This window comes from Chrysochloris asiatica, unplaced genomic scaffold (assembly GCF_000296735.1).
Source record: "Chrysochloris asiatica unplaced genomic scaffold, ChrAsi1.0 scaffold00014, whole genome shotgun sequence".
Classification (NCBI taxonomy): domain Eukaryota; kingdom Metazoa; phylum Chordata; class Mammalia; order Afrosoricida; family Chrysochloridae; genus Chrysochloris; species Chrysochloris asiatica.
Genome location: NW_006408532.1, coordinates 7,737,903 through 7,750,171, shown reverse-complemented (window position 1 = coordinate 7,750,171; position 12,269 = coordinate 7,737,903). Strand labels below are relative to the sequence as shown.

Here is a 12,269-nt window from a genome sequence, read left to right as displayed (position 1 = left end):
CTTTCAGAGAAATGGAGATTAAAATAACAAAATAACACATTGCTGCTCAAGAGATTGATTGATGATACTATGTACTTTTCACAGGTGAGGTGTACATTGGACTGCCTTTTTGGAGGGCAACTAACTGAAAAAAACTAAAATGATACATGCATTTGTTTCGATTTAGTTATTTTAACCTTTTACAATGAATAAGTGTTTAAAGAAATTTTTTTCATTGTCAAAGTAAAAAAATATAAGCACTGGACTATGAATCACAAAGTCTGCACTTTGAGCCTGCCAGCTGCTCCACAGGAGAAAGATGAGGCTTTCTGCCCCCACATAAATTTAAAGCCTCAGAAACGTTATCCAGGGAACTTTCCTGACAGCACTTAACAACAACAGCTACAATAAATTTTTACTGGGGAAGACAAAGACAGAAAGTTACCACAGGTGATGTCCTACAAATGACATGGTGAATGAAGTGTGGTGTACCTTCAGTATCTAATAAGAAAGAAAGGAAATTATAAGGGGAAAAAGCACTGAGTTCACTGTAAAAAGATAAATTCATAGACAAAGAAGTGAGGATGTGCAGATTTGAGGTGTCAGAGATGCTAATGAAAGTATAAATTGGTACAACAACTTTGGAAAACTGTTAAGTGTTGTCTACTAAAGTTGGAGATATGCATAACTTATGGCCCAGTAGTTCCACTCCCTGACACGTGTGTCCTAAAGAAGCTCATGTACATGACAACTCCAGGAGGCATGGTCACAGTAGCCCAAGACTGAAGTCAACCCAACGTCCATCAGCTTTAACATGGAGTATCATCACAATGGAATACTATAAAAAAAAAAAAAAAAAAGAGTGGCTTTCAGCTACTTATAACAACAGAGTTCATCTTCCCTATGACTGAACATGCAGAATAGCAGGGCTAATAGTCATCTCTAGTGGGGAGGGTGGGGCTTATGATCAGGAAGGGACATATGGGCACTTCTGGGTGGTGGGTTTTGTTTTATTTTTATTCAGGTGTTACATGGGGGTTTCCTTTATAATGATTTTGTAAAACTGTACATTTTTGTGTTTTGAATATTCATATGAATTTTATCTTTTTTAAAAATTTTGTTTTTAAAGCCTTATCATGGACTTCCTATGGAGTCCTGCCGTGGCACTGTGGGCTAATGCGCTGGACTGCAAGGTCGGTTTGAATCATAAGGTCGGTGGTTCAAGTTCACCAACCGCTCCTCAGAAGCCCTGTACAGGGTCGCTGTGAGTCGGAACCGACTTGACGGCGCTTAACAAAAACAAGTGGACTCTTTGAGAAAGTCTTCCTGTATCACCACAGTTCTGTAAGATCACATGTCTCTAGAGAGCCTGAATGTGTCCTGCTTGTCTCCTGTCCTGAGCCTAGGTTCAGCGGAATTGCTGTCTGACCCTCTGCAACTTCAGCATTCCTGAAGAGCTGGAATTCCAGTACCGCCGGGTCAATGAGCTCCTCCTCAGCATCCTCAACCCCACACGGCAGGATGAGTCGATCCAACGCATCGCTGTACACCTGTGCAATGCCCTGGTCTGTCAGGTGGACAATGATCACAAGGAAGCTGTAGGCAAGATGGGCTTTGTTGTGGTACGTGCAGGGTGCGCAACCCCTCTTCTCTATCCCCTTCTTCCTCCATAGCCCTACTGCCCTGGTTCTCACCCAGTAACTAAAGAGCCCTCTCCCATCACATTCTAAACACAACCCTTCCAATTTGGAGGAGAGTCTCAGAGGAGAGAGAGCCCATTGTGAGGAGGAAGGAAGGGCTTAGGTGAAACATGGGAATTTAGGCTAGACCAAAGGAAGAATTTCCTCATGGTCAATATTGGTTCAGATGCCTGTAGAGTCCCTTCACCTAGAATACTCTGTCATCCTCTGATGAGGTCCCACTTTACAAGTCACTCCTGCCTCATCAGACAAGTTGAGTGCCCCATTATGCCATCTGGTGTTTGAGAGACTAATGTCGGCCCTCCTACATGCTGTGCACTACCAAGGACAAAAGATACCATGCCTGTTTCTCTTATTATGATGTCCTCAGTCCACCCTAGCATAGGGCATTAGAAGACGATCAAAGCTTGCTGAAGGAAAGGAGGAGGGACTAGAGAGTTATCTGATCTCCTGTCATTTTATCTCTGGGGAGGCTGACGCCCAGAGAGGAGTAGAGTTATCCCCAAAGTCACATGGGCATCGGGACATACCAGATGAGCACGTGGTAGTGGTATACTGTGGAATCAGTTCCAACTCATAGTGACTCCGTATAGGGTTTCTGAGGTTTTAAATCTTTATGGGAGCAGAACGCCTCATCTGTCTCCTGCAGAATGACTGGTAGTTTCAAACTGCTAATCTTGAGGTTAGCAGCCACTACGCTGTAGGTGTCAAATACTAAGGGTCTGTGGACTGAGTGTCTTCACACAGCTTCCCAAATAGATACTAAGATTTGATCTTGTCAGGATGTTTCACCAGGAATCAAACCACTATCTCTCCAGAATGTCTGTGTTGGGGTCTTGGGGAACTTGGTAGTTCTTGAGCCCTGGCCCTCCAGCAAGCCCTCTTCTTTGCCCACAGACCATGCTGAAGCTGATTCAGAAGAAGTTGCTGGACAAGATAGTAAGTCAACTCTACATGAAGCCACTCTGTCCCTCTTTCTGGTTTGTTCCTGGAGGGCCCCATATTTTGTCAGGGGACCCCCTCACCAGGTACCAGGAACCTACAGGACCCATCCAGGGAAGTGTTGCTGAGCCCTCCCCTCCCCCTTGCAGTGTGACCAGGTGATGGAGTTTTCCTGGAGCGCCCTGTGGAACATCACAGATGAGACACCTGACAACTGTGAGATGTTCCTCAACTTCAATGGCATGAAGCTCTTTCTGGACTGCCTGAAGGTAACACCTACTTCCAGCTCCTTGACCAGACAAGGCCATTCTTCTGTCTCTTGGTTCTCCCACCAAGCAAATCAACCTGCACCATCCGCCACCATGGTTCCCATTCAAAGCCAGTGGGGGCAGACTTGGGATCCACCAGCCCAGGATGTGCTGGAACAGAGACTCCAGAAACCTTCCCGGAGCCAGATAAGCTGGATGCCCCTCTCTGGGAACCCTCCCTCAAGGGAAAACCCAGCCCCACCTAGTCAGCAGTGAATCCTCAAACTGCCCAGAGCTGACTGAGGTCCACTGGGACATTAGCTAGACAGAGGACAGGATTCTGTCCAGTAGGGGTCTGCTCTGTAGGATAAACACTGGCCTGTGAACCACAAGGTCAGTGATTTGAGCCCGCCAGCCACTCCTCAGGAGAAAATGAGGCTTTGTGCTCCTACAAAGATTTACAGTCTCAGAAACCCTGTACAGGGTCGCTATGAGTTGAAACTAACGTGATACATCTAACAACAACAACCACAATAGGGATCTGCTCATCCCAAAACTCATTCTCTATTTTCCTTGCTCCACTTTTGGCTCTGTGAGTTCTCATACACTGATATTTGGAGCTTTGATAACTAGAGCTACATTTATCCTGCTCACAGCTTTATAGGTCAGCTTTGCCTTTTAGTCCCTTATAGTGTGTCCCGCCATTATCCTTGTTGTTGTTGAGTGCCATCGAGTCAGTTCCAACCCATAGCAACCCTGTATAGGGTTTCCAAGGAGCAGCTGGTGAGCTTGAACCGCTGACCTTTTGGTTCAAACTGACTTTGCAGTCCAGCGCCACACCAGGACTCCTAGGTGCACTAAAATATGGCAGGTGCACAGTGTATCCTTTTCATTTTAGCTGAGCCGTGCTGTGGTGCTGTGGGATACTTGACTGCTAACTGTTAGCACTTGACTGCTAACCTCAAAGTTGGCAGTTCCGATCCACCAGCTGTTCCTCGGAAACCCTCTACAGAGTTGGTACGAGTCGGAACCAACTCAACGGCACCTAACAACAACAACAACAGCAGTTTAGTTGAAGTGACCAGGGAGATACCCAGAAAGCTTTTAAGTAATAGTACCAGACTAAGTAATTAAGTACTAATAGACGTGGCTGCAATGGCCCTTATTTTGCCAGGAATTTCCAGAGAAGCAGGAACTACATCGGAACATGTTAGGCCTCTTGGGGAATGTGGCAGAGGTGAAGGAGCTGCGGCCTCAGCTGATGACTTCCCAATTCATCAGCGTCTTCAGGTTGATATCCCTTCCATTCTCTTTTGCACTGGTTGCCAGGATGAACAGAGCTGAAATCTGTGTTCAATTATAGCAACTCCTCATAGCCTCAATTTCTGTTATAAATATCACCTTCCCTCTCTAATGTGGTTTCTTGTTCTTTCAACCCTCCATTAAATGATCGTATTGCTGTATCTTAAGCACCCTCAAATTCCTTTGAAAAGTAGTCTGGCTATGGATAATAAGCTATAAATAGTTATTACTTCTGGCATCTGGGGTTAAGTTGGGGTCCAGCAACTGATAACCTGAAGCTGGATGAGGAGAGTGAGACCACTTTTCTCTCTTCTTCCTGGCAGCAACCTACTGGAGAGCAAGGCAGATGGGATTGAGGTCTCCTACAATGCCTGTGGGGTCCTCTCCCACGTCATGTTTGATGGGCCTGAGGCCTGGGGCATCTGTGAACCACAGCGGGAGGAGGTGGAGGAGCGTATGTGGGCAGCCATCCAGAGCTGGGATATCAACTCACGGAGAAACATCAATTACAGGTGCGTCCATGGAGGGCATTGGTAGGCAGCGGGAGGGGAATTGGAGCAAGAGGCCCATCTTGAGCAGTCTAGTCAGAGCTGACTGCCTTTCTTCTAGTCTTCTCCTGGTTTCTTCTTCTCATATGCAAAGGGAAAGCCCACATACATGAAAAGCAGAAAGTATACAATGTACATGGTCAACCGGGGCATTTCTCATGTATATCATTACCAAAGTCTGCTCTTTATAAATCATTTTGAGAAATTTCTATACATTTAATAGATGTTTATTTGTGGTAAAAGGAGAAAGTACAGATACAGGAAATAAAATAGAAATTATTCATCATCTCATCGTTTAAAAGTGAGCCTGTCACTGTCTTATTATTTCCTCCAAAGACGTCTCTCCTTCCAGTTCTTAGCCATGTGCAGATTTAATGGCCTAATGCAAACCCTTACTATGTTGTTGTTGTTGTTGTTAGGTCCCATCGAGTCTGTACTGACTCATAGCAACCCTATGCACAGCAGAACTAAACACTGCCCAATCCTGGGCCAACCTCACTGTTGTTACTATACTGTGACTGAATTTCCAATCACAAGGTTTGGGTCTCCCTTGTCATTTGGTAGTGTGGATGGGCCATCCTGTGCTGTTGTACATTTCAGTTGAAAACCCACACTGGGAGGAACGGGCTTATTCTGTTGCTTTGCCCAGGTTCCAGTTACCTTAGTTCCTGAAGTGGGAGGAAGTAGAATCATTGGCCAGAGGGTTTGTATATATATTCTTCAGGGTTTCAGATCCTGAGTCCAGATGTCTGCAGCCAGTTCTTGTCAGTACAGACATACTTTCTTCTGCCTTCCAGCCAAGACTGGGTCTCTCCTCTTTGTTCAGGTCCTCAGCTTTTTGCATCACCTAACCTGCGTCCCCCTCAACCTCCCTTACGTGTTCATTCTTTTGCCCCTCCCACAAGGGAGCTCCTTTTATGCAGTCTGAATCCAAGGTGTCAAGGAACCTGATGGAGGGATGAAGGCCCAAGTGTTCCCTTCTCCCCTACAGCCTGCTCATGGTATGCCCTTAGGACTGTTCAGGAAGGATAAACCCTGGACAAAAGAAGACTCCTCTATCCTGCCAAGCATTAGAAGTGACCCTGATTTCTCTCCTTTCAGGTCCTTTGAGCCAATCCTTCGCCTCCTTCCCCAGGGCATCTCCCCTGTCAGTCAGCACTGGGCAACCTGGGCCCTGTACAACCTTGTGTCTGTTTACCGTGAGTACCCATTTGCCTTTTTTTCAGACACAGGGAAACTCACCACCTGAAAGTTGACTTGCCCTCAAGGAGCTTCTATCTAGTCCAGGAGGGAAACATTAAAAGGGCTGGTATGAACACTGGACCTCAGAGCAGAGCCCTCCCTTTCCTGGATTTGTAAGATATACAGAAGTAGCAGGCCTGGCAGAGCTCCCAGACAGCTTTCTGAAGGCTTCCTTGCTTCAGTGTGAGTGAATAGCCAAAAATCACCTGGCACTGAGAGGAGCTTTCTACATGACAGAGTCAGACCAACCTAAAAGGGAGAACTAACCCCTGAGGAAACAGACATCAGAGAGAACTTTAAAACAACTCTAATTGGTTTCCTCCAAGAGAATACTGCACTCATATAGAAGAGTTTGCATTGGCTTCTGCTTACACAGAGACAGCTTTGAGGGGAGAGGAGAAAGAGGGTGCAGAGTGAAGAGATTTTGATGGCAGATCAAGTTTGACCTCTAGTTCTCTTTTTTACTAGTTATGTGACCTCGAGCTGGATTCCTCATCTTTAAAATGGGGATAACCTTAAGGAGCCCTGGTGGCTCTGTGGATTAAGCATTAGGCTCTCTGCAGGAGCTTCCATAAAGATTTACAGACTCAGAAACCCTATAAGGGTAGCTATAACACCTATCTCTTTGTACCTCTGCTTCCTCATCTTTACAATGATCCCGTAAGTGACGTGAAAAGAAGACCAAAGTAAGTGTCTAGCCTGGTACCTGGACCATCATGACTGCTTTGTCCTGCTCACTGACAGAGTGGATAAGAGTGCAGGCTCTAAAGGTAGACTGCCTGAATTTGAAACCTGGTTCTGCCCTAGCTATGTTACTTTGGATGGATTTCTTAACCTCTCTGTCTGCCTCAATTTCCTCATCTTTAAAATACAATAATAATAGCATAAACCTCATAGAGTTGTTGTGAAATAAGACACATAAAGTGGTTAGAAACACTGCTTGGCACATTCCAACTGTTCAATAAACAGTATATGATTACTCTGAGGTTAGTCTTACAGAAAAAAAATAGCACCTTACCTCAAAGAGGACAGGGCAGCATAGAGGAACGAGACCTGAGCTGGGACTCCATCAGACAGGACTCTGGGATGACTTTGCATGAATTATTTCACCTCTCTGAACCTCAAAGAAAAAATAAAAATGGAAGTTATAGAAATAGCTCCTTTTGCATAGATCTGCTGGAGGTCCGAGTAAAATGCCAGTGTTCTCTGTGGCATGTACAGCCCTGGATGCTGAACACTAGAATGTCCTTTGCTGGTGTGTGTGTGTGTGGTGTGTGTGTGTCTCAAAGAACAACATGTCAGAATCAGCAGTAACTAACTGTCTTTGTTCCAGATTCAATCTAGAAAAGATAATAGTTATGTTCAACCTAATAAACTTTTGTCTGAGTTCCAAACATGGTAGAGAGTGAAAAGTAATGGGGGAGGGAGTGTTCTGTAGCTCAGAGTTTTCTGTTGACAACAGCTCACCAGGCTTAGGGGGCATCAGCTGGTTCTGCCATTATTTTCATCAAAAGAAACTGCTTAGAAAGTAAACCACCCAGGAAGAAAGCTTGCTGGTTCTGTTTGGTTGACATCGATTAGTTATTGATCTCCAACCTGGCTAGTAACCAGAATCACCTGGTAGTGTTTTGTTAAAAATTATAAACATTTGCCCTTGGATCTATTACCCATTGGGCAAGCCTTAGGAATCTACATTTTCACAGACTTCCCGGAGGATCATCATGTCATTGAGACGCTGGTTTGGGTGGTATTTTCTCTAGGGCAAGATCTAGAAAACCACGCCAAGCCAAAGTAGGCAAGAGCCCTTTCCAAGGCCTTACCACCTGCTTCTCTTCAGGTGGACAAAGGAACTCTTCTCCTCAGCTGGGTCAAGTGTGATCCATCTTCCAGTTACACCATTGTCCTTTGCCCAGGCCTGCATCTTCATCCTTCCCTTTTGGGGCGGTGGTACTCAGATCAAGCATGGGTTTCTAGGCCTCAGACTGATAGAAGAACCACCCTGATAATGTGCCTTATCTGTCCTGCCCCTGCAGCGGATAAATACTGCCCTCTGCTGATCAAGGAAGGTGGAATGCCCCTTCTTAGGGACATGGTCAACATGGTGACTGCGCGGCAGGAGACCAAGGAAATGGCCCGGTAAGACACAGGCAATGTGTTTCTACTTGGTACCTTGATTTAGGGGACTTGAGGGACACCATGGGGAATTGATGGATACCTCTGGAGGCTAGGAAAGGCTGAAATTCCCAGGGGCAACTTGGGGTTGAGTGGTAGAGGTGGACAGTGCATTGATAATTCAGCTTAGGACTCCATGAGTGATAACGTTGGCCAGAATGTGGCCATCAACTAAGATGATCAAGCTTTGAATGGGACACTATTGCCCTAATTTATAAGCTTTGTTTTTATGGTTATTAAGTGCCATTGAGTCGGTTTGGACTCTTGGCAAACTTATATAGCGTTTCTAAGGAGTAGCTAATGGGTTTGAACCACCGACCTTGCAATTAGCAGTCCAGTAATTATCCTTCAGAGTCATAAATTTATAAACCTAGTTTTGTTTTGTTTTTTAAGATTTTACTGTGAATTGAGTGAAAGTTTACAGGGCAGATCATCAGTTTTACATTCAACAAATCATATACTTTTTTTCATTACAATGCTTATAATCCCTTCCATGTACCATCAGTTAACAGTATTTCTCTCTATTCATTTTAGCTTTTTTTTTTTTTTTTAAACACTTAGACATATATAATGCTGTTAAGTGCTGTCGAGTCGGTTCCGACCCATAGTGACCCTGTACAGAGTTTCTGAGGGTGTAAATCTTTAAGGGAGTAGGAAACCTCATCTTTCTCCCGCAGAGCAGCCGGTAGTTTCGAACCACTGACCTTAAGGTTCGCAGCCCGATTCGTAACCACTACGCTACCAAGGAGCTCTGGTAGCGTAGTGGTTACGAATTGGGCTGCTAACCTCAAGCGCGGCAGTTCGAAACTACCAGCGGTTCCACGGGAGAAAGATGAGGCGTTCTGCTCCCGTAAAGATTTACAGCCTCGGAAACCCTGTGCAGGGTCACTATGAGTCAGAACCGACTCCACGGTACTTAACAACAACAGGCATATATAATAATTTAAACCACCAAAGGGCATATTCTGCAGGTCTGGCCTCCTGGCCACCATCTCTCAGTCCCTCTCTTTCCATGAGTCTAGAGTCCTCAGTTGCTCCCTCTCTCCATGTCCCCATCTCTGCCTCCATCTCTGGTGTCGCTGCTTCCCTGGATAAAATTCCATATTCCTCTTGTGCTCTTCTCCCTTGATGGTCCTAGGGTCTTCTGTTTCTGGACTGTAAGATTAACTACTTGCCCCTTTTTGTTACAAAATGTCTACCTTTACAGTTTTCACAGATGCAGTTAGTCATGATAACAATTACTCACTATTGAATCATAAGAAGCTTATCCCCATCTCTTTTTACCAGACCCAGCTAGACAAGATGAAAACTATTCAGTGGGGACTCTATCTTCCCCCACACACTCTTAAACTATACTCCCTCTTGAAACCTTGTAAGCCGCCAGTCACTTCCAGCCTTTATCATCCTCTCACTTTAGGTAGCCAGAGTTGAAGTTGCCCGTCCTTATCTACCCTGTATACAGAGGGGATAGCATTAATACGTGATGTGTTTAAGCCTAGTTTTCCTTTATGCCTGCCAATCTCCCTTCTGTCACCACTGGACATTAGTATACCAGGTCAGAATTTTTCATTCCTTTTGGCCAAAGGCATTCCAACTAAGAAAAGAACAGTGTGGTAAAATAGATCATAGGGATCAGAAGAGGGCAGAGTGCAGGTAAGTTTCTGAATACAAAAATCACTGACAGAACAGAGTTGCCAGACCTTTGATTGCTGTGTGATTTTAGAAAAAAATCACATCAGCCCCGAGTCTTAACATCTGTCAGCACAGAAAAGAGACTCAAAGACCCAACATGTCAGAATCAGCAGTAACTAACTTTCTTTGTTCCACATTCAATCTAGAAAAGAAAATAGTTATGTTCAACCTAATAAACTTTTGTCTGAGTTCTAAACATGGTAGAGACTAAAAAGTAATGGGGGAGAGAGTGTTCTGTAGCTCAGAGTTTTCTGCTGACAACAGCTCACCAGGCTTGGGGGGCATCAGCTGGTTCTGCCATTATTTTCATCAAAAGAAACTGCTTAGAAAATAATTGCAATTCAGAAGGTAGAATGAGTGGTTCCCAAACATAATCTCTCAAACAGGTCACCTGGAAAGATTGTTCAAAATGTACAGGCATTTTCTTTTCCAGTGAACCTAGAAATATTATTTTATAACATGTATTCCAAGAAATTGAGAAGCACTGTGTGAAACACTAGAATGTTCTTTGCTGGAGTTTGAACATGAAACCACCCAGTAGTAGGAGAGTTTGGTGGTTCTGCTTGGTTGACATCTATTATTATTGATCTCCAACCTGGCTGGTCACCAAAATCGCTGCTAGTACTTTGTTAAAAAATGCAAATAAACATATGTCCTTAAATCAGGCTACCCAATAGGCAAGCCTTATCCCAGTCACTTTAAACATTTCTCTAAGACCTGAAATGTGTATCTGAACTGGTCAGCCTATTTGACAGCAAGGTTTGAATGACAGTTTAGTCCTGTGGACACTTAGGAGAAGACATTCCACTTGTCCATGGCTTCTACTTTCTGAAAGATATTGGGCACCTCTTTAGTGCCTTGAAGCTGCAATGAATCCCCTCCCCACAAAAACAGGAAGGCTGAGCCATCTGGAGTGACACCTGACAATAATTGGGTCAGTTTGGAATGGGAAAGAAAGTCACTGTGAGCATGAGTAGTGGTTCCCAAGAGTTGTGCTCATCATGGTCATTATGCAAACACAGCTTCCCAGCCTTTCCCCACCCCTGCTGCTAAAGTCAGCATCTCTGGGTTAATCTGTGTCTAGATTTTCTGCGTGACTCTAATGTGCAGTCAGTCTGAGGATCACTGGTGAACTTTGTGTGTGTGTGTGAACTGAGTAATAGTTTACATGGGAGAACATTGGCTTTACACCATCGTTTCATTGCAATGATTATAATCTCCTCTGTGCATCATCATTCAACAGTACTTGCTTCCATTCCCTCTATTTTTTTGTGTTTTTTGGGGGGCAGTGGGGGGGTGTACACAAAACCACTCAGGAATATATAATAATGTAAACCACCAAAGGGCACATTCTGCAAGCCTATCTCCTGGTTGCTAGCACTCAGTCCCTCTCTTTCCATGAGTCTTGAATCCTCAGCCGCTCCCTGTCTCCATGCCCTCATCTCTGCCTCCATCTCTGGTATTACTGCTTCTCTGGATAGGGTCCCGCATTCCGCTTGTGCTCTTCTCCCTTGATGGTCCTAGGGTCTTTTGTTTCTGGACTGTAAGATTAACTACTCTTCCCTTTTTGTTACAAAACGTCTACCTTTACAGTTTTCAGTCGTAATTAGTCATGATAATAGTCACTCACTATTGAATCATAAGAATCTTATCCCCATCTCTTTTTACCAGACCCATATAGACAAGATGAAAACTATTCAGTGGGGACTCTATCGTCTTCTGCACACTCTGAAACTAAACTCCCTCTTGAAAACTTGTAAGCCAGTCACTTTGTGCCTTTATCATCCCCTCACTTTAGGTAGCCAATGTTGAAGTTTCCCATCATTATCTACCCTGTATACAGAGGAGATAGGATTGATACCACTAGTGGACTTTTGGAAAGAAAATGGTCTGGGAACCTGGGGAACATGAAGAAGGAAGGGTTGTTAATGAAAGGACCAAAGGGGTTTGGAGGTTGGGCCTGAGCTGGTTCAGGGGATCTCCTAACCACAGCTGCCCTGGGACTGTGAGGTGGGAGGAGAGGGACACAGGGAAGAAGACAACAGGGTAGTGGTAATATTCATGACTGCAAGTACCATGTCTTGGTGCCCTGCACATGTCGGCTACTCTGCCAGCCACTTACACACATCATCTCAGCCAACAGCATTGTCAACTTTTGTTCACCCAGCAACCTGATTACCCCAGTCCCCAGCCCACCCTCCAATCTTTTCTCTCCTCCTTGTCTCTAGCAAGGTGATTGAGCACTGCAGTAACTTTAAGGAGGAGAACATGGACACATCCAGATAGATGGCCACCATCGCTCTGGACCACAGAGCTAGGAGGAAGCACTCTCAAGCAGCCCAGCTGGCAGAGCCCTTCCAGGGAGCCTCCCAGGAGATGAAGAGGCACAGGGGAACTTTTGCACAACCGACGCTTTTCCTTAACTTTAGTGAGATATATATATT

At 44.9% G+C, this 12,269-nt stretch overlaps 1 protein-coding gene across 1 annotated transcript in view; it reads left to right on the top strand.

The window, feature by feature from the left end:
• Window positions 1-12,268, top strand: part of ZER1 (zyg-11 related, cell cycle regulator) — a 30,882-nt gene extending 18,614 nt beyond the window's left edge. The window contains exons 9-16 of the mRNA XM_006834841.1: window positions 1,386-1,601; window positions 2,577-2,618; window positions 2,771-2,890; window positions 4,044-4,159; window positions 4,495-4,683; window positions 5,821-5,918; window positions 7,995-8,097; window positions 12,054-12,268. Of these exons, the coding sequence (XP_006834904.1) occupies window positions 1,386-1,601; window positions 2,577-2,618; window positions 2,771-2,890; window positions 4,044-4,159; window positions 4,495-4,683; window positions 5,821-5,918; window positions 7,995-8,097; window positions 12,054-12,111 (942 nt within the window). The 3' untranslated portion in view covers window positions 12,112-12,268. The remainder of the gene's footprint in view (window positions 1-1,385; window positions 1,602-2,576; window positions 2,619-2,770; window positions 2,891-4,043; window positions 4,160-4,494; window positions 4,684-5,820; window positions 5,919-7,994; window positions 8,098-12,053) is intronic.
• The last annotated feature ends 1 nt before the right edge of the window (window position 12,269 follows it).